This window comes from Myiozetetes cayanensis, unplaced genomic scaffold (genome assembly GCF_022539395.1).
Source record: "Myiozetetes cayanensis isolate MyiCay16 unplaced genomic scaffold, myiCay2020 scf2-11, whole genome shotgun sequence".
Taxonomy (NCBI): domain Eukaryota; kingdom Metazoa; phylum Chordata; class Aves; order Passeriformes; family Tyrannidae; genus Myiozetetes; species Myiozetetes cayanensis.
Genome location: NW_026087411.1, coordinates 105980623 through 106003113, shown reverse-complemented (window position 1 = coordinate 106003113; position 22491 = coordinate 105980623). Strand labels below are relative to the sequence as shown.

The following is a 22491-nucleotide window of genomic DNA, read 5'->3' as shown; positions in this document are numbered from 1 at the left end:
GTGACCCACTTGTAAGGTGAGGTATGGATGGATGGTCCCTCTCCTGTTACTGTCAAACAGGTTTCACCATTGGAAGTCAGGTACAGGGAAAATACTGACACCTTCTGAAAGGTGTGATTGAAAGCATACTGATTTCAAAGGGAATTGTGAAAAGTCTCCATCTACTTGTTAATCTCTAACTATCATGATCAGTGTTTTATGGCAAACATGGTCTTCATCTGTCTATCCAAGAACAGATAAGAGAGTCCTGGTTTCTAGAGCTGGGAATATTGCCTTTGGTGAGATCTACATTGACTGTAGACTGTCACATTTAATAACTGAAAAATAAATCCTTAAATCGGAATTTATTCATGGGGCAGAAGTAAGATGTATTAAATTGATGAAAATTTAGCTGCTGGTTTCAGCAGGAGCAAGATCACACCCCCACTGTGCAGTAGGTGGAATCACAGAGGACCAGAACTATTCAGGAGAGTACTGGACGCAAGGAAGTCTCATTAGGGCTCTGCCTTTTTGGTTACTCTGCATGTGACCACTGTTGACAAAGCTGATTTTTTGCTCTCTGAAGTTGGATACTACCAAGATTTCCATGCCTCTCACTTTCTTGCTACAGCAAGATATATCCTCAGTTGGTTTTGTCCCATTTCAGTTCTTTTGTAATTAAACTCTGAAGGGCAACTTCTAGTATTCTCCTAATAATACAGCACAAAAGTTAATACTGTAGAAGCCTGATTGTGATTCATGTTTTAACAGACTCTTCGTATGGCTGGTCCAATGAGTTTGGATGCAGGACTGAAACCTATAAGGCACAGAATCAAATTTATGCTAAGTCAGTGGAAAGTGGCCTTAAAGCAGACATAAATTTAGTCACACCTCACCTTGGTGCAAATGACACTCAGGTCTACATACCTAAGGATGTAATCATTGTACCCAGCACTGTATTTGTTGTTACACTGGAGATTACGGTTTGAAATACAAATACATTAACAAAAATGCTGGTCCTTGAATTTTGTTTCCATCCAAGTGGAACTGCCAGGAAGCACTAGAGGCTTGGGGTCCTAAAGATGTACTTCAAATAAAATTGGATAATGTATGTTAAATAAAGAAGGTGCCAGGACATGGAAAATACATGTGATCACTGTAGAGTATTTTAAACAGATGAGAATATTGCCTGCTATTTATATCATCAGGTAGAAGCTGAAAGAAAACAGCAAAAAAATAAGCTGAGGTTTTAATCTATTTGAAAAGTGTGGGGTTCATATATGTCTGAACATAGTGGGTCAAATTCAGATGTGGAAGGAGGTGTCATTTGTATGATAGTACTGGATATATTGAATGGAAATAGCTATAAGTTAAATAACTTATAAAAATTCAGTTTGTTGTGATTCATTGTATTACACTTGACAGCTTCAAAAGGGTGATACGAGAAAACTGATGGTTGAGAAATACAAACCAGCTTACACAAAAAGGGAGTTTTCCCTTAGATTTTATTAACCATTGCTTGACTTACATATATTTATGTTCCATTTACAAATAGTGACTTTATCTGATATCACTGAGGACAGCATTGTCCATACAACTTTAATATTCTCTTAAAAAAAATAAATTTTAGTTTGACCTTACATTTTGCGACGGTACCACAGTAGAACACTGTGAAGTTGTGAAGACTCTGCACAACTTTACAAGATGAGTCTCAGTGTGCCCTGTATCTTTCATTACCCTGTACCTTGAATGAAGTTAATGCTGTTGAAATGTTTGGAAACAATACACTTATGAGGTGTTCAGGATATTTCTTAGAGAAACCTTTCAGGAAATAAAGAAGGTACAGTGTTTACTGAAGAACTGATACAGCTGATGCTTTCTGCTAGGTCCAGATAGGAATAGCTAAAAACGTGGGATATGTGGTTGTTTGAATTTAAGTTACCCTGCAGCCAGCCTTTCGTAGGCTCTGAAGTTCTCTCTTTTGTAATTCAAAGTGATGGAGACCTATCTAACATGACCAGCTCCCCTAAGGTCAGTGAATAGTGAAGTTTTTTAGAGGTGAGAAAGTGCTGCGTGGGTTGTCTCTGCAGTCACAGAGAAATGAGAATGGTCTCTTCCTCACACTGAATTGAATATCCCAATCTAATAGAGTATGCTATAAGTAATTTTATCTATAAAAACATAAAGTTAAGTGTGAACAAAGGAGAATACATCAGATACCAAGAAGCATAGACATCCCTGACATCAAAGATAAGAGGAAAACAGCATTTGGACAGGAGACAGCCCTTGTCACTTAGCCAAGCTGAGCTTAGGATGTGATGCAGCACAATAGTAAGGCAATATTGCTTTGTTAAAAGTGTGTTATGAATTTCTATCTGCTTTGCAGATCTCTAGAGGAGACATTGATTAGAGCTTGGCTACCACTTCTCCCATGCCTCAGCTCTTGCTGACTGTGCTCTAGTTTGACCTTTGAGTGACAACCAGGCCAAGGAACACGAGCGAGAATGTTGAGAAGACATCCACATCAGTAGAGCACTTAAAGGAGGCAGCCTTGTCTGCTGTACACAAATTATAAGAATTAGAAGTCTGGGTGTGCAGGAGTGGGACTAAAACCGTTTTCTTCATATTCACTCCACTTACTGTTTCTTATTCATCTCACAAGTCATATTTGCACAGATCAGGTTTAAGAAGAGCCTGGTTTTCCCCCTGTGTGTGTGGAGTAACAAAGTATAAATAAAGGGCTAAGGGTCTCCATCAGTGCTTTTGAGAAGATGAATGATACATGTCACATTTTAGTCCAGTGTAAAATAATTTATAGGACAGAAAAGTGTAAATAGTATCATACAAGGTCATTTCCAGCCAACTGTATTGAAGAAAGAAGAATTCAGACTGAAATAAGTAGAGGTAAAACCTAGGAAGATAATAAGGAACCTAAATTATGGGAGGAGCTCAGGGTATCTTGGCTCGTTTAACCTCATTATGTATATATGAGTGCCTTCTATAAACATTAATAGGAATAAATACAGAGAAAAATATAATTGTTATGTGATTATCTATATGTGTTATATGCAATATTTGTATAGGATCAGATAGATAAAAATAAATTCAGAAATTTGAAATGGGTTTCTGGACATGAAAATATTAAATCTGAAGTAACCATCCAAATAAGTAATAGATAAGAAAACTATATTGTTTTTAGTGAATGTGAGTAGTTAATGGAGTATAAAAAAAAGCTAAGAGAGTACATTTGTTCTGGTGGCTGTCGTTTTTACACATGTAATTATTCTAAATGTTATTCATGTATATATATGTGTATGAAATTCAATCATTAGTGTAAAGTATATATAATATTTCAGTACCTAAACTCCTGTTTATGGACTTTCCCATAGCTGTCCAACAAATATTTTTTGCCCTGACTTGAGCTATAGCTTCTGTGCCCTCATTTGCCTTCCTTGGCAGCAGTGAAGGCTGACCACTGGTGGACAGTAGATACAGTGTTCCCCATAACACTGAAAATCTTGTTTACATGCTCACAGTAAAATTCATCAAAGATTTGAAATCAAAAAAATATTCTCCATTTTAATTTAATGAGCTCCATATCAGAAAAGGGGGCCCAAGACAGGGGTAGTGCTGTGAGTCTGCCTTCTTATCATCCTGTGCTGGATCATCAGTTTGGGGGATTTGGATCTTCTTCCAAAGCATCATAAAATTTATCACTGAGTGCTGGAGGATTTCTTACAGCTTGATGGAAAGGAAATGCAGAATGGTTTTGGACTGGGTTTAATGATCAGTCTTGCACTTGAGTGTTGAAAAGCTCATCTTATTAAAAGAATTCTTTGAATTAGAGAGAAATATGTTCCATAGAGTTCTCTACTTCAGGTTTTTTTCCGATTTTTTGGAGAAGGGGTGAAACCTTTGACATAATGTTTGACTGGTTTTCTCCTCCCTAAAGAATATATGTCTTTCCTGGGCATAGCCAGCTTGCTGTATAAGTGAAACATGCTTTAAATTTTTAATTTTTGAATGTGGTTAACATTTACACAAAGGATAGAAGGAACCCACATTTTGAATCAATGCATTTGCTTTTCATTCTTCCTCTATCATTAGTTTAGTCAGTGTATCTAATATACTGTAGTCCCAGGACAACATAGTTTCATGAGAGAAGTTCAATGTATAAATAACATCATCAGGCCGTATCTTAACTAATTTTTTACGTCTTCTGACATAATATTGCGGTTTGGGAAATCACGGCTGTCTGTCACATCCATGTAATGTGGCATTTCTCTCTCTTGCACTGTCCCTGCTGATAATGGTTTTACAGCTGGGACCCGATAGCTTGGTGCAGCATTAAAATTCATGTCAATACAGACTTCTTTACAGACCTGCTTTAGCATTTCAGTTTTTTCATTTCTTTCTATCACAATTTACTTATGTCACTCGTTGCACCCAAAATATTATTTCACATCCTTTGCATTTATAGCCCTTAAAAATTTGTGTAGTTGTGATTCTCCATGTCATTACCATTTTCCTCCCATTTTGCCAAGCTATTCATAGTTTTTTCTCTATATATATTTCCTTCAGAGATTTTATCATCCAAGCCCCAGGTTAATTTTTGGCTATATTTGTGGCTGGTTTTGGCTGAAATCTTTCCCTTTAGGGTGTAGAGCATAGAATGCCATATGCATTGTCTCCCATAGGCAGAGCTTCCTCTGGCATTTGTGTTGTGTTTCCTCACTGTGTGTAACAAATATGAAGTTGCAGAGCTTCTCTCTCATTTGCTTTCTGCACCATATAGTGTTGCAAGCTTGCATATCACCATCTCCCACATGCCCTTGCAGCTGAATTACTTGCCACATTTTTTTCCTACTCATTCATGCTTTAGATTCTTTTTCCTGGGCATATTTAAGGATAGTAGTAGCTTCTGAGTTGGTTCAGTGAGATGAATATTTAAAATATCAAATTTAACTTAACAGAACCTCATCATTATACCATCTCTTTCCAGTTTGGGGGGTGGGGTGAAGGTGGGTGTTGTTTTGTGCATTTTGTTTGTAAGTGGGGGGTTTTCTGTACTTCTGCTTGGAAAAATTGCCTTAAGCATCATAAAGCAGATACCCAAGTTGGATCTCAGAAAGGTGGTTTGGTATGTACTGAAGCACTATGTCCATGGAAACTGCAGTCTAGCTGCAAAAGAGGTAGTGACAATCAGTATGAAATACCTCTAGCTTCTTGTCTTACACTGCCTGTCTGTAATTTGAAAATCAGATCTGCAAACATTGACCAAATACTGGAATTACTGCATATCTTCTGCTTTTACAGAACTAAATACTAAATTCTGGTCTTTTTACATTGCCATCTTAAGGGATATCAATATATTTACATAGTGGTTTTGGTGCTGAAGATAATACACTGCTATGAATGGGCCTCTTTAGAGAACACTTTCCCAAATACTGCTTAATAGTAGCATTTGTTTTCCCCGAATTATTTATTTGAAAGTGTGCTCTGCTGCTTCTCCCATGGAGGAGGAGTCTTGTTTTGTTCTATATTATAAAGCTCCTAATTAGAAGTCTTAGGTCCTCTGTAGTTATTGGGAAGCAGAAGATTCTATTAGAAAGTGGGTTTAATTCATTTGCCATCTGAGGATCTGTCCATGACTTACTTCAGCTGGGAGTCTTGGGGTGATTTAACTCCTAACTCAGGCACCTCAGATAAGGACCAGTAGTGAACTTGGATAACAGTAGGCCAAAACGAGCTCTGGAAAGGGCAAAGGTTTATTCTCAATTATTTTCCCACCATTTCATGGTGTGATTTCAGCAGATACCTTTAATACCTTTGTATGTAAAGACATATGGAGTTGTGACAGGCTGTTCTTTCCTTGCTGAGCATCCGATGAATGATCTCTTGATAACAAAGGGAGGATCTGTATGTAGTTGCCAAGGATGACACACAGTGTATTTAGAATGTTATGTAGGCAAAATTGATTAATAAATCTCTGAACAGCTCAAGGTATTTCTGATTTAATTAGATAGATATACTAAAATAAGTGTTCAAATTATTCTTCTGTATAAAACAAAGCGGGGCCCATCCTGTGGCTCTTGACAGCAAGTGGCAAAGTACAGCTTAGATTCCAACAGTGAAACCTTCTCCTTTCTTCCTAGCTCCAAACATGATCACTTCACACACTTTCTGTATTTGGGAAAGTCCTTGGTCTGTGCTGTTTTCTAACCTGTACCCAGATGTCATCTCAGGACATCTGGCTTTGGTCAAAATCAGAGCAGAGAACATACTAAAAGGTGTTGGTCCTGGAGCTTAGGTCCTAGCCCACTTCCACTTACCAGTGCTGAGGTTACAATGCAAATTGGTAGACACAATTTTTATCACATTTTAGCTGATAAAAATTTTCTACTAGTTTTGCCTCTTTTTATTTACAGAAGACATACAAGGGGAAAAAAAAAATGCAGGTTTATCAAAAATCAGGACCTCTGATGTGATAAAGCTTAGGTTATTGCTGCACTGACAAAGAGAACTGTTTGCCAAACTGCTGTTCTGGCATAGTTCAGCTCTGTGCATATATGCATACTTTACTGTATTTATGAATTTGCTCTTTTAGTGTAAGATGGCATTAATATTCATGTAGCCAGAGTGCTGGATAGGGATCCCTAGGTATTGCTGTATTTATTCAGTGAAGAATTAGGAACGTGTACCTGGTTGTTATGTGCATGTGTGTGTGTGCATGTGTGCGATTGTTGGAGTTGGCACGTGCCCAAGGCAGTACCGAGGCCCAGCACCTTAGAGGGAACGGCTCTGACGTTGTCAAGCAAAATTCAGTCCAAAGTTTATTTGGTAAATGGATCTGTGGACTGCTTGCATGCTTTCTTGCTCAGTCCTTAAAAGTACATTTGGCGTTTATGTACTTGTGTTTTGTGTCCTTGGTTCTACTGTTTGGGTGCATTTGTGCCTATATAAAAGGAAAACCGCGTCCTGGCTGTAAATCATGTTCATCTTTAAACACACTGCTCTCTGCTTTTGTCATGTTGCATTAACACTACTATGCTCTCACCTACATGAGAAAGCTGACTGGGTCATTGTATGTCTAAAGATGGCATTAAGTAGTTCTACTCAACTGAACCGTAATTTCTTCAGATACTGTGAGAGGAGTTCTGCCTGTGAGTGTCTGTGCATCCTCCATGTGCCTTCACAGCCCTGCATGTGTTGGTTCCCCTAAAGAACTTGATCCCTAGCTGGATACTCAGTATGCCTGTGAAAATTCTACCAAAAGGTCCTGTGATCAATCCTTGATCCTAGATCCAGTCTGTTCTCAAACTGGGAAAATTCAAATACCCTGTAGTGAATCTGAGCTGACAAACATCACCATGATGCTGTTAGTGGCGCTCAAAAAGTTTGCTTTTCTTAGGGAGCAAGAATTCCTTCAGCCCATCAGGGAAAATTTAAGTGTATTATTTAGAGTTTTAACAGCAGGTTCACAGAGTTGCATACACTAACTGTGCTTTTGTTTGGAAAACAAACTCAGCTCTGTGGGGAGCAAATTATGCTCTTCATATACAAAGGCTTTTCATAGAAAACTAAAAAATCCTTCCTTCTGTCATGTAGTCTTGCAGATTTTACGTAGTAAAATGAGAAGTCTGGAATGAAAGGAATAGAAAAAATAAATGCATCTGATGCCAAAGGGAAAATCTGGGAACTAAAAAGTAGGAAATGTAGAAAATTTAGGTTGAAAGTGTGAAATCAAATGCACATACCCCTGCCCTGTTGGGAGCAGGCTATAGAAGATGATAACAGAAGATTCCCTTTCACTAAGCGGCTACTAAGGAACTAAACCACCATGACACGTGTTGTAATAAAAATTACAACATTTTCTGCAAAATGTTTCTTATTTACATTTTTTTACCACTTTGTTTTACAGAAACAGTTTGGTTGCCCAGAAGAGTAAGCTTTGGTTAGAGCAGAGTATTGTGAATTACCAGACAGTCGTTTTAAATATTCCTGCCTTCACAATGTATATTTTCATGTGGAGTCATCTATCTTCTGTTTATTTGTCCATAAAAAGCTTGATTCTTATAAAGCACTTTGAAATCATCAGTTATAAGCTGCTCCATTAACTGTGAGATACTTGTTTTGTTGCTTATTTAATATCCCCAAATATTTTTTTAGAATCACAGGAGATCCATAAGGTAGAATAGAAGAAAGTGCACACAGTACGTTCTGACTTCACACCAGGAGAAAAAAAAATGCTTGTCACTTGTGTTCATTCTTTGGTCCTTTTGCTGTCACGAAATCCTATGGGTTTGTTGATACTGAACTGTGATAGACAAGTTGATGGTACAGCAACCCAAATGGCATCTTGAACAGATGAAGAAGAAATTATTCGAGATTTTAAAGTAGAACTCTATATTATATGTATTTTATTGTATTACATTTACATACTACATAATATTCTACCATATTATATATAGTATTATGTTTATTATATTATATTGTGTATAATTCATGATGGAGCACAGTGAAGGGGCGAGCCCAGCAAGTCCTGCTCTGGTGAGAGGACAGCTGAAGCCAACGCTGTCTGGTTTGTCTTGTGTGTTTTCTTGGAAATCTGCTCGGCACAGCTGTGGCAATAAAGCAGGGACTACTTCCCTGATCCTCGTTGTTTTGCCTGCAGATTTCTGCATACTGAGTAGAAGAAATTGTGATTAATGTGGCATTCCATGTCAAGGGTAGACTATAGATTACCACTAAGTGCATCATTATGTTATCTTTGAAAAATTTACTAGGTTTCACCTCACAGATAATAGCTTTTTCTCTGCCAACACAACAGAGGAATAACACACTAATATATGTGATGAACTAATATATATCAAAAGAAGTGCTGCTTTCGACAGAGAAGCAGCTCTTGCTTTTTGCAGGGTTTTGAAGGAATTTTAAATAAAACTTCCCAGCCTTGTGCTTTGAAGCCATGCACACAGTGGTGCTGTGGCTGTGGGGCTGTGGATGAGCTGCAGAGCTGTGCCTGGGTGCTTTGTTACTGAGCCGTGGGATGGGTCCGTCCCCGCTTAAATCCAGTGTGAGCCCCCAGCAACTGCTGCTTCTGCCATTAAAAGCAGAGTGAATCAGTGGGTTATTTCTGAGGAAGTTTCACTTTCTGATATTTTCTTCAGTGAGTCAGAGTCTTGTTGTTTTGCAACTCTGGTTGCATGACCACCCTTATCATGGGCAGGGGTGGTCTCTCCATTGAGAACCAAGGGACACAACTGAGAAAGCCCGGCTGTAAATTAATGAATCCACTTACTTGAGATCTCTTCCGAAACAAACCTTTGGAATGGCTCCTGCTCCTTTCTGTCAGTCATTGTCTGCCTTCTCAGATCCTCCCTGCTTTTCTCTCCCATTTTACTTCTCTCAGCAAAACATCTCTCTGTATTAAGAGCGGGTGGCAGAGTGAGAGCCCTCTCAGGCACTCAGCTGTGTGAGTTCAGGAGGGCACACACCTGGGGTGCCTGAGCCTGTAACCAGCATTTCCTGTGTAATCAAAACTGGATGATTTCAAAAGTACCAAGCTCCTTTTGTTGGCATCAAAGGACTTAGCTGCTCTGAAAATCGAGTCAATTTTTTTGAATACTGGTTGTGAGTGGCATGTAGTTTTTAAGTATGTCTTTGCTTCCTCAGCACTGTCATTTACCTGTTGCTGTACAATTAGTATTACCCACTCAAACTTTCAATCATAGCTGATGAATATATTTCAACTCTTTCAGTAGAGGGCACTAATGAAAAATATTACTGTGCAGGGTTTTTTAACTCTATCTGATTTTCATACTTTTAGTGTTTTTGTAAGGAAACCATTTAAACACTTCACAAAAATCCTTTGATGATGTGGCTGAGACTATTAAACTATGCAGAGATAAACAGCAACTTGCTGTAAATTTAGTTGTTCGGCTTTTTGTACTATGTTCTCATTTTAATCAAAACAAAAAAACTTCCAACTATTTCTGTAAATCCAAAACCATGTTGACATAACTATTATCCAGTGAAGTCTTGAAGGTACTCAGTTGTCACCTTGTCATCTGGTTTTAGATAGGTTAAAAGCTGAATACAAAGCCCAGAGGTACAGGAATGTATGTGTTCTTTAATTAGGTGGTTTTGAGGAAGCCTTTGTTCTATTTTTAATATTTATATGAGGGAGTAATCACATGGAAGTGAATCACATTCGTTTAGGGATCCTTCCTAAACAAAGCACCTTGGTCAATATCATGCTTTCAGGGAATGGGTATTTAATAAGCTTTGCCTTGAGAGTTCACTTTTCCCGTAAAATGAGTAGTTTCTATTCCCTCTGTGTTCTAAAATTTACTGTACAGGTCATACATTCTTGAAGTTAATGGACTGATTGCTCTAAATACCGAAGTATAAAAACAGTGGCAAGAGGGAAATTCTTGAAGTCCCTGCACCTTCCTACTGTGGTGTGTGCTGAAGGAATAAAGGGCAGAACATTCTAGGCTGTTAGGGCAGTTTGTTCTCTGGACGCATGCTCAGGTCATGCACCACTTCATTTTTGCAGTTTTGCATATATATGTGTATATATATATATACACACTGCTTGATTAGGGACTAGGAGCTGCCATGGCACCCACGTGAATTATGTGAAGAGTTTGCAGATAATGTTAGCTTTTGGTTCTTAGCAAGATCTAGAACTTCTGAGACACTGAATCATATTATAGACGCTTGAACCATTCGGGTCTTGAGCCCTGTGAAATTTAGAGTTAAAAATTAATGATGAAATAGAAGCAGCTGCCTAGTGACTAACCCAGAGAGCATCTCTGCCTTGAACATTGAACTTTGATATATGCGTCATCCTGAGTGTTGAAATCTTGCAGTTAATAGCATGATAAATAAATAACTGGTAAATAAATTGAGTGACAGATTTACAAATACTGTTTATTGTCACAACAATTAACAGTGGCAATTGCAGTGTAACTTCATAGTACATGTACTATTTTTAGTGGACAGACGAAAGCACAGCAGGAGTAGGTGATACAACCCACAGCTCTCAGCAACTCCTGGGCACAGGGTGTGTTTGCCTTCAGTAGATTCACCAGCCAACTTTCTGTGATCCCCAGATCCACTTGAAAATCTGTGACCTGTGTCTCTGTTCACCCAGCTCTCTGCTTTTCCATTTAACACATAAAAATCACTGGGCATTGAATTGGGGGTAGTTTAAACCAGGTGAATCTGGATTTCTCTCTCTAATTATATTTTCACTGGTCTTATAATAATTCTGAAAGTTTTAAATCGAATATAATTCTGTGCTATCAGCCTGATTTCAGCTGGTGTTAATTCATATAGATAAGATCCAGGCATTTGAAAAGTAAAAAAATTATTAATTGATGTTGACCATTTGCATCTTAATAATTTTCTTCATTTTACCTGAATATTTCTACTTCACTTATTTCAAGAAACAAATATGACATACTTTTTTAAGGTCATATGCATCATTATAATAAAATGGGTTAAATCTGTTGTATCTGCAGTTCTGTTGGAAAGAGGTTGAACTACATCTTTAAGAAATTCTACAGTGAAATGCACATTTCAAAATCCTGGCTTGAGAATGTAGCAGTAAAGTAAGAAATAGTTGATAAGTGAAAAGTAGAAATTTTACATTAAGAGAAAAAGATTAAAAAAAAAAATGAAATTATCCTCGGTCTTACCGCTATCTTTTAAATAAGTATGCCATTACAAAAGGCAGGAATGCAAAGGACATTGCAACAACTTTCTTGGTTTGTCCTTTTCCTCCAAGGTTTAGCAGTTTCCCCAGTGGTAGTACAGCCCTCCAAGCAACTAATCCTGTATCTATAAACTGCAGATGTCAAGGGATTAAAGTGTGCCTGGGAACGCAGATCAAATCTGCTTTAGATCACAACAGTTTGGGTTCAGCTCCTAGCTGAAGTATCACGAAACTACCATACAATTTACTACAAGTTTTGCATTCCTATACTTCAGCTGCTGGTTGCCTTTAATAAAAAGAGGCCCAGGATTGATTTCCCTGAGAAGGTATTTTTCTTTGTCTCAAACCAAAGTAGGATCAGCTGGAAAGTAGAAGGATTTCTTAAAATAATTTTGTGTTTTATATAAATAGCTCTTTCAAAGTCTGCTTTTAAAATACTGTAAAAAGTACAGTATGGCAAATTTCTGATGAGGGATGCATGACATGGAGGGTTCCCTGCCCTCTCTCTGCCTGGCTGAACATAGTGACTTAAGGGACGTGGGGCAATGGCAACAAGTTCCTGCCTGGCACAGCCAGTGTATCTCCTCTTAGACTGCCCCACCTCTCCAGGTGCTCTGGAATAACAGGTGTGAGGCTCTGCAAAAACAGTAATCAGGACAATGGTTCACCTGGCTTGGAGGAGTCGCTGAGGTCGTCACCCTACATCCCACATCAAAACGGCTTCCCTAAGAAAAAAGAACAGGTCATTTTCATAGGAGACTCCTGAAGGGAACAGAAGGACCCACTTCTTGAAGAAGGCTGCTGCCTCCCTGGGCCCCGGGTCAAAGATATGAAGAGAAAGCTTTCCACCCCAGTGTGGCTCTTGGCTTATTATCCGTTATTGATTTTTCACGTAGGTGGTGATGAAATTCCAACAAGCAGTCTGAGGGAAATCAAGAGAGACTTCAGGGCCTTGGGACAACTGGTTAGGGAATCAGGAGCGCAAGTAGTGTTCTCCTCTGTCTTCCAGCCAGAGGGAATCACAAGGGAAGAAACAGGGATGGTAAGCAGACTGAAGCCCCAGTTATCTGAGAGGAAGTGATTGGTGATCTGCTGCACAACTTAGACACAATAAATGTGTGTAGCCAGCAGGATGAGGGCAGTGATCAGTCCTCTGTACTTGGCACTGACGAGGCCACACCTGGAATCCTGTGTTCAGGTTTGGGCTTCTTACTATAAGAAAGACATTGAGGTCCTGGAGGGCGTCCAGGGAAAGGTAACAGAGCTCATGAAGGGTCTGGAGTGCAAGTCTGGTAAGAAGCAGCTGAGGGAGCTGAGTGGGGAAAAGGAGGCTCAGGGGCACCTTATTGCTCTCTGCAAATACCTGAAAGGAGATTGTAACCAGGTAGAAGTCAGTCTCTTTTCCCAAGGAACAAGTTATAGGGCACCATCCCTGGAGGTATTTAAATGATGTGTAGACGTGGCACTTGATTTAGTGGTGGATGTGGCAGTACCAGGTTAATAGTTGTACTTGATGATCTTAAGGGCCTTCTCCAACCTAAAGGATTCTGTGATTTTATCAGGCAGCTGAGTCTCATCTGAGAGTAAAGACAATTATTTTAAAATATTTTTATAAGAATATTTCCACAATATGTAGAATGATATGTGCACTAAGCAGGCATATGTAACTACATCAGTTTTATTTATCTTGAGTCACCAAGAAAGCCCAGCTGTTTATACCTAATTATTTGCAAATGCAATATCCATAACTTCTCACTTTAGTGATATTTCTGTTAGGTGCTGTTAGCATGTGTCTTTGATAGTTATTCCTTTGTGAATTACTACAATACATTTTTACTTCCAGAAAAATGTTGCAGTTATCATTTTAGAATATTTACTTGATCTTAACATTGAAATATAGCTAAGAGTAGGTATATTAAATCATTTTTTATTAATGCGGTTGGGTTTTTAATTAATCTCTTTGTATTTTAAGGCTACAGTGTATTCTATTACCACAACATAAACTGATTACCAGCTATAGAATATATCTATTTCATTATAACATACAAAAGGCAATATTGTGTGCCAGTGTACACACCACAGTGAAAGGTCTGTGTGCTTTTACGCTTGTTCTGACCGAGTTTACCTGTATTGAACTGCAAATTGAAAACCCTGTGTGTTGTCAAACTATAAAGTTATTGTCACAGTGTCTGACACATTTTAATTTGTTTAGTTTACTGGGAGAAGGTAGTTTACCAGGTGAAATAAAAAGCAATGTACTTTTCCTGACATGTAAAGCCCACCGGGACTGAGCAGAGGGCTCCTGCCTGCTGCCCTCTGCTGGGGTTACTCCTGCTGGAGCCAGCAGTGCTGGTGCTTCCAGGTACATCATGATCCCCAAAGGACTTATCCCTGAAGTTCTTCCCTGACTTACCATAAAACTGAGCATTTCGTAACCGTGTACTTGTTTGCTTCATCTTTTAAAAAATGTAGCATAGGCCCTCCACAAACCCCACCTTCCTGTCTGAGGTGCAAATGCCTGGAAACCCAATTTCATTTCACGTGTGGAACTCATTTCCAAATTCAGCCTCCCAGTCTGGGCCGTGGTGCTGCAGAACTCCCCTGACAGTGTTTTTCTCGTGCCCTGGCAGGTTCTTCGCTCCGTGCTGCTGTTCCCCACGATCGAGCGCATGGCGCAGTCCCCGCAGGGGAAGCTCATGACCCCGCTGCTGTGCAAGCTCCGCTACGCTCTGTACATGCCCGTCTACCTGCTGTCCTTCCTGCCTGAGGGAGTCAAGGCCTCCCTGGTGCGGTTCGCGCTGCGAGGAATGAAGACCTGCGATGAATCTTCCATAACAACCTCCATAAATCTCTTCAGCGTCGACTGCATCGGTGAGCATCTTTTCTGTGTTAAAACTGTCTTTTCTATTTTTCTCGTTTAGTCAATGTTGATTTAGTTTTGTGGACAAAAAGCTTAATATTAAAGCGTAAGTTTTTTAAGAATAACAGGTCTGACATTTTCTGAAATTAAGACCATGGGTACAGGAAAATCTCAAATGAGTCAATTAAAAAAAAAAATCATAGGAGGAAATTAACAAAATATTTTCCCAAAGGATATATATTTCATAAGAAAACTGACCTATACTGCTAACATGATTTCTCATGTGATTGAAACACTCTTTTTACAATCTAGTTTATGTAACTTATGTCTACCTACTTTTTGCATTTCATTTGTACTGGATGGCAAATATAAATCAGTAATCAGTTTCACAAAGGGTTCTTTGCATCTGTTTTTTTAAAGCTATGATTTAGCCAGCTGTATAGACTCTGTCATCTAAATTGGAATATTGGTAAATTCAGAAAAGAGCCTTCAGCCTACAACGACACATAAAAGTTACTTTATGCACAGAATTTCAGCGCTTTTTTGGGCATAAAGAGAAAGATTAACGTTCCTCCAGGGCATATTGTACATATATTTTGCACATTCTAGAAAGAGAAACAAATTTAAGAAGGGGAGTAATTTCAGATAAATTATGTTAAGTTTAGAATGAAAACCAGAACGTGAATTGTGCTATACTCCAGGTGTTTTGGTAAGTTAGCAGTTCAAAACAATTTGGAGTAGAATTGACGTGCTAACGCAGTAATAATACCAAGAAGGAAGTTTTGATTGCATTAATAGTAATAAAAACACATTCCTACATTTCCAGTTGGGCTCTGTCTTCTATCAGTTAAACTTTGCCTACTAATTGTCCAAACAGATGTGCCAGAGTAACTGGGTTTGCAGCAAGGTCCTGTACCTTTCGTGGATCTGTGGATGTGTTGGTCTGTCTGGGAGGCTCTCTGGATGACTGTACAGAGACTGGAAGAAGGATGGGCAGGGAGGGTTCTTAGTGTCAACCCAGACAGCCCCATTTATGTTGTACAAACTGAACATAATGACAGTCACTCCACTGCAGTACCCTGTGCCTGACAAAATCAGTCTCTTGATTGATAATGTGGATTTATGATAGAAGTCCTATAGTTTGTTGCTTGAGTTCCTATTAATTTATGTCAGTTTCCTGGTGGCAAAGGAGAAAGCAAGCACACAGTCATACCTACACTAGGGGTTGAAGCATCTTCCTTTGATAATTGTATCTCAGAGAAGAGGTATGTGGAGGACTGTGGGGTCACACTTTCACAAGCCAGGAATCCTTCTCTGGTCCTCACAGATAAACTTTTACCTCTAAAATGCAGTTTATACACAGCCAGGGTTCTATTGGAAATGGTCCTTGGCCTCCAAAAAGGCATGGCCAGCCATTGTTTGTATGTGTTGTTTGGCCCAGACCACAGCCAGTGGCAGGAATAATTGAACAGAACGGATTTTGTGTGCTGCTATTGGAGCCTGACTCCCTGAGCTCTTCAGTCCCCAGGTGAATGAGCCCAGTTGATGTGTACCTGTCAGCCTGTTGTAATTTTCTGTGTGCACAAGTGTCTGACCTGTGTCTGAGCTGTAAGGTAAATTGAAGCAAGAAACCAGGCTGAAGGTTCTTCAGTCCTTGGATGTGATCTCTCCCTATGTTCAGTTTATTGACTGCATTAATTATACCAGAATGAAAACCCCTGGGAGCCAATGTCTTGTAAAACTTGCATAAATAGGCCTTATTGATGCAACTAGTTCTTTTGGGCTTGTGATATCATCTCTCTCAAGCAGAATTCCCCTTTGGTTTCATCTTTGGAAACTGATGATGTTTTACAGCCCAGTGACTCAGGACCACATGTGTGGATTAATAATCTTTGGGCTTTCCAGATATTGCCTGTTAACCTTCTCTTTTATTGTTTGAAGACAATAGAAAATGTTACCATTCAGCAAAAATTTGCTAAAACCTAGCACAACAACTGAGTCTGTCTTATGGGACTGCTCATCTGTGAGTTGCTGAAGCCTCTGAATTTATGGTGGATGCTTTTTTGAACATTTCCTGTCCCTTAATGAATTGCTAGATATGGTTCAGAAATGTTTAGCAAGTGAAGTTGTTTCTCCTCTCCAGGAAGGTTGCATGTCAACTCATTAAAAATACACATATTGCCTTTGGCATGTACCTCTGTTGCATTACTGTAATTGTAATAAAAGCTGTGATTAAGAGCAGAAAAGATGGTAAAAGTTTCCTTAAAACTAGTACGTCCGTTAAAACAAACCAACCTGCCAGGGATTTGTTACCACATCCAAAGCTTAGTCACAACAATGTTTTCTCTCCTCTGAAAGGAAATGAGATTTGAAAACTTAATTAGAGCGGAACTCTAAGACCAAGTGCTTCTCCCGTTGACACCGAGAGTGAAAAGCTCCATTCAGTGGCAGCAGGATCAGGCCCTTGTTTGAAAAAGGCTGTGAAGGAAGAATTGTTTTACTTATCTGTCCCACTGTTCCAAATTATGTTTGTTCCTGCTTCTTATCCAGGAATATCTTTCTGTTGTCCTGACCTCATAGTTGATGACACATAGAAGCCCCAGTCACACAGCAGGAGGAATTGCAGTGACACTGCAGACAGGGAACATAATATAATGTCTTCTCCCAAAGGGGAAACAGTACAGAAAGAGGAGAGACAGTAAGGACTGTAAAGAAAATGGATTGTAAGGAAGGATGGGAAGATACAGTGTATAAATATTAAAGGACTTATAAGAAATAAGCAAAAGGGGCTGAAGGGGCTTTGCTTACCTGGATAGTAAAGATACCTTAGGGCAGAAAAAGCATTACAAAGAAAAAACAAGCATTTGAGTACCTGTAGTCCTGGACCTAGGAGATGAATAGACAGAAAAATTGAACATTAGTGACCCTGAGTTATCTGAAACATTGTCACTCTGTTTATTCAGGCTAGCAAAACAAGGCTACCCATATCTAGCACAGTGGTGGTGGTTCTACAAATCACGTACAGTCCTGCAGTGCTGGAATACTTTGGCACTCCGGTGCCCTGAAATTTGTAAACATTTCTTCGGTGACAGATGCCAGTAGCAGACTTACAGTGACAGTAAACCATTCTATCTACACGGGACAGGATTTATTGTCCAGCCATTTGACTGGCAAACTTCCTCCATTTGTTTCTGTAGAATTTCCACAAAAGCACAGACATTACATAATGGGTAAACACCGCGCGGCGCTTTCGAGAGGCGGGCTCACAGGTCAGAGGTTAACGTCTGGATGACAGGGAAGATACAGATAAGCACAATAGCAAGAAAATGCTCCAACTGGCCCAAACGAGGTGGGTCCTTTGTGATCTTGAACCTGTGACTTCCCTGGAGGAATCTCCCTGTTTGTTTAACCTGGTCGGGGAGCCAGGGCAGCACTGTGGGCTGGGGCAGGGGCAGGGGGAGGTCTGGTTTGTGCTGTTGTGGCAGGTTGGGAAGGACGGGACTCAGAAACATGAAATTAGGCTTTCAGATGAGTTTAGGCTGTCACAGGAGTGAGGGCTGGAAACAGTAGATTCCTAGTTTAATTGAAGCACCCAAGAGATGTTGTAAGGCGAAGAACTAAGATTAAACTCCAGAGTTCGGATTCAAATTTATCTCAAGTGTGGAGACATTCAGATTTCATGTGGAGTGTTTACATTTCCCTCATTTTACAGAGGATAAAGGGCTAAGGCAGTTTCAGGCACTCCACTTCTACACCCACAGGACTGTATAGGAAGTGAAAATCCCAACTGAGGTATTGAGGCTTGTCTCCCAGCAGTAGCTTCTTCTCTCTTGTTGGATGTACAGCATGGCAAAATTACATCCCTGAAGTGCCATAGATTAAAACTGTTCTTATAGGATAAATTTTGCAGATCTATCAAATAGCATCTGGGAGATAAATTTACATCAAAAACCAGTGAAACATAAGCTTCCAAATGCTATGAAAATGGAACAGGAAGCTTTTACACTAACTAAGTTATTTTAAAGTTGTATCTCCAGGGAGCCAACTGGAAAATTGTATTCTGAGTTTGAATTATCCCAACTTTGGGATTATTGTGGCTTGAGATCTGTTTCTATTCCAGTTCTTTCTTTTTTATCAGAGAGATTTTAGATACAACATTATGAGTGGTCTTCATCTGACCACTATGGACATTGTACTGTTCAAATAGTTGGCATCTAAAGCAGAACAGGTTAATTGCACTTTGTAATTGATTGCTGCCCTTTACTGACCACAAAGGGACTCTCTCTCCACTAAAAATCTAAAAGTAGAGGAGATAAATCTCACTCAGTGTTCACTGACTGTTCATTTTGCTTCAGATATCAGAAAACATTTTGATCTGAATTGTCCATGCAGCCTTTACCTGCTGCCTTTACCTGACAGATATCACATGCTTTGGCTGCATTACAATTTACAGCTGCTGGTTTCTAGTGAGAGCCCTGTTGTTTGTTTCCTGCCTTCTTTGAAAATTGATTTTACATTTCCACCTCCATTTCCTAACAAGCAAGATGGGAATTTTTTGGAGAGTTCTTTTTTTGGGTCTGAAATGCTGTGGAAATACCCATCCAGCCAAAATACTAGGGTAAAGACAGTGCATGGTGTTGTGCTTGTGGAACTCAATAGCACCTCCACCTATCCTGCTTATATTTTTCAGTTAAAAGAACTGTGTTTAAAGTATTAGGTAAGCTCTTGAGAAATGAATTGACTTGAAATGGTGAAATAAGCTTTTACCCCCAAAAGAGTATTTTTAAAAACTGTATAATTACATAGCTAAAAGTTAGTTTACTTCTCTTTCTTCGCTTTGAGATGAAAGTGGTGTTCTTTTCTTACATTAAAACTAAAGTTAAACTCCTAAAAGTGACAGAATTTATGATGAGCATGACTAAATTCAGCACAGAAGGTATAGTTCTTTTGATTTTTATTATGTTTTATAGAACAAAATCAAAAGAGCTCTGCCTTCCATGCTGAATGGAATGAAACCTGTCCACTGAGGCCTGCATGGCCAAGAGGGAGATGTGCATTATATTCACATCTAGGTTTTAATATTTCAAATGCTGTACCAGTATGTTGAAAAAGAAACCCAATGTTCAAGACAGGCCATGAGCTATTGCCCAGCATCAGATAGCTGGTCAGCAGCAGAACTGTATCTAGACCTACATCCCAGGACAGCAATTGCTGTCCTGAACCTTCCTAGTCATTAGTTTAACCTTATAAATATATATATGTATATTAGTCATGAGCTGCTTTCCCAAACACTGGCTAGACAGGCCGGTGTGCATGCAGTGCATTTGGAAATCGAGACAGAAACTGATACTACAGGATTTCAGGTAGCACCTTGCAATCTCACACCTACATTTTTCATAGAGGGCAGGAGAATAAAAGCTTTTCCTACCCCCTCACCACTGGGCAACTGTGCAGGTCTTTGAACCCAAACCAGGACATTTTGAAGATGATTTTCCAGTCTGAGTGAAATCAAAGCTCTGGTAGTAAAAAGTGATTTGTTTCTTCTGATTAATGTAAGTTTTAGATAACTTCTGGCTATAATGCAGAAATAATTACAAGGATATTTTCCTACTTTTATATTTAAATATGTATAGAATTTCAGACATGATGGATAGCGAGACGAAATTTCATGGCATACAGAAATTACCGACACGGTACGTAAATTACATCCACATAAACTAAATAATGGTACTGCCTAGGGCAGTATATCACTGGTGGGCAAAAAGGATGGAGCTCAGCACGTCGCCTCTCTTCTTCCTATGTGCATTCTTTGATGCCTAGTGAGACAGAAAGAGGACAAAAATGATACAGCAGATAATGTCCCTCCCTCTCATTATCATCTAACTGATTAGGATTCAAGAGAAGTCTGTCCTGAAATCAGGTAACTCTACAGCTGTCTCCAGCAGGTTGGTTTTTGCCTCTCTCTGAATTTGCTGCTACCAGGAGACTGCTTTAGGTAGCCCAGCAGCCTGGTCTGGCGTGCTAAATCCTCTACTCCTGCAGAGTTTCTCGGCAGGCTCCTGTGTGCTGTCACAGTTGAGTCCTATCCACTTCTGACATTTTAAGTGATGATCGTAATATGTATTTCTGCAAAGTGTTTAAGAGCGTGTTTCCTTACCTGTGGAAACACAGTAATATTTTATCACCTGCTTCGCAGGAAAAGGGGCCAAAGAATAACAGTCTTTAATATTTTCATGTTTCCTCTGCTACTGTTTATTTTCCTGTGTGATGCCTGACTAAAATGTTTGTTTAATGTAGTCGGACAACTCACCTTACCAAGGCAGCACTTAAGCTGACGGAAAAACCTCACATCTGCTTTATTCTCTCTGTGAGTGAACTAAACTTTTCCTTATTTTAGAGTAGGATGCTCATATTAAATTACTAGAGGAAGGCAATGACTTTTATGTATTTATAGTCCTATTTATTTTTTAAAGTCAATCTGCTTCATAATTTACCCCATTTCCAAAAGAAGGAAAGACAGAAAGATTTTTAATGAGGATTTTTATTACATGAAAAAGCTTTTACTTTCCTGTGAAAGCCTTATGAAAATAATAGTAATAATGTGGAAATTTCTCATTGGGTTTATTTCTGTTAATTATTCCTCTTTTTCTTCTTGGGTAGAAAACCCAAAATAAAAAACTCCCATCATAAATATTACTCATAAAGCGTGAATGTTTTGACAGTAGAACTGCTGATCATTTCCATGAAATGTGAGGCACAGTTGGGATTTGGTTGGGGAAGGGGAGATTGTTTATTCACCCCTGGTGAGGTTTCATCCCCAGGGACACGATTTACTCTCACAGATTCGCAAGGAGTCTAATGATGTGTTGCAAATGGCATGAAAAGGGAAGGGGTAACATCAACAAAGAGAAAGGATGTTAGAAATAAGTATATATCAGTTAAGTCCTACCAGCTGTAGTTGCTTTGTGTTAACCTGTGCCCAACAGTCATCTGGAAATTGGTGCGTTATTTTCCCTGAGCCCAAGAAAAAGCCCCCGAATTTGGGGGAAGGACTCCCTCCTGCAGTAGGCTCATGCCTTTTGTCTCAGAGGTATCTGTCTAAATTGCCCCAAGGAATATCTGGAGTAGAGCTCCTGGCTCTGTGATGACTTGTGTTTACTGCTTGGGAATTTAGCATGATTCACCAAAGTCCTTCATCATGCAATACCAGCAAAGCACTTAAACATATGCCAAAACCATACCCATGGGTAAACTCTAGACATTTGTGTCTTGGAATAAGGGTTTTTTTGGAAAATGACATTTACAAACCTGCTAACTAATGCAGCAGCTGCCATTCCATGTGCCTGAAGGGGACACTGGTTTGCATATTACAGTAGCTAAAACAATATGGCAATCCACTTTGCTGATGCTCCTTGTCATGAGCATGTCCACCAGCACTCACTAATTCTTTAATGTGACAGTATTGATTGACAAGGAGAAAATGCCTACAGAGTCTTCATGGATCTGTGGAGGAAATACTGTCTTATCTTGAGCAAAGCCAGTGGCTCAGGTGGTGGCTTTCTGATTAGTGTAGTGGTTAGGTGTATTTAAAAGTAGCTTTGAAAACAGTGGTTTATGTTTAATGAAGTATAAAGTTCACCTTTCATACCAATCAAAGCCACTCCAGTTGAGAGGAAGTTCACCTTGTTCAAAGGATGGGTGGTCCAGTTGCTGAATTTCCTGAGGCTTCCTCAAGATAGAGTCAGTGTCAAGTCCCACTCATAACTACTCACCTGTATAAACCCTGGTCTAGTAGAGCAAAGTAATCCCAGTGGAGCTTAGTCAGGAACCACAGTGTGGAGATGCTGAATTGCTACAATGTCCATCTTAACCATTCCCTGTGGACTGAGCACCACCTACACCAGGCCCTTCTGTGCCCCTTTCACTC

At 39.4% G+C, this 22491-nt stretch overlaps 1 protein-coding gene across 1 annotated transcript in view; it reads left to right on the top strand.

Annotated features, from left to right (window-relative positions):
* The window catches only part of LDAH (lipid droplet associated hydrolase), a 115446-nt gene that overhangs the window by 58958 nt on the left and 33997 nt on the right, over positions 1 to 22491 (top strand). Inside the window, exon 5 of the mRNA XM_050316435.1 lies at positions 14335 to 14575. Within this exon, the coding sequence (XP_050172392.1) occupies positions 14335 to 14575 (241 nt within the window). The remainder of the gene's footprint in view (positions 1 to 14334; positions 14576 to 22491) is intronic.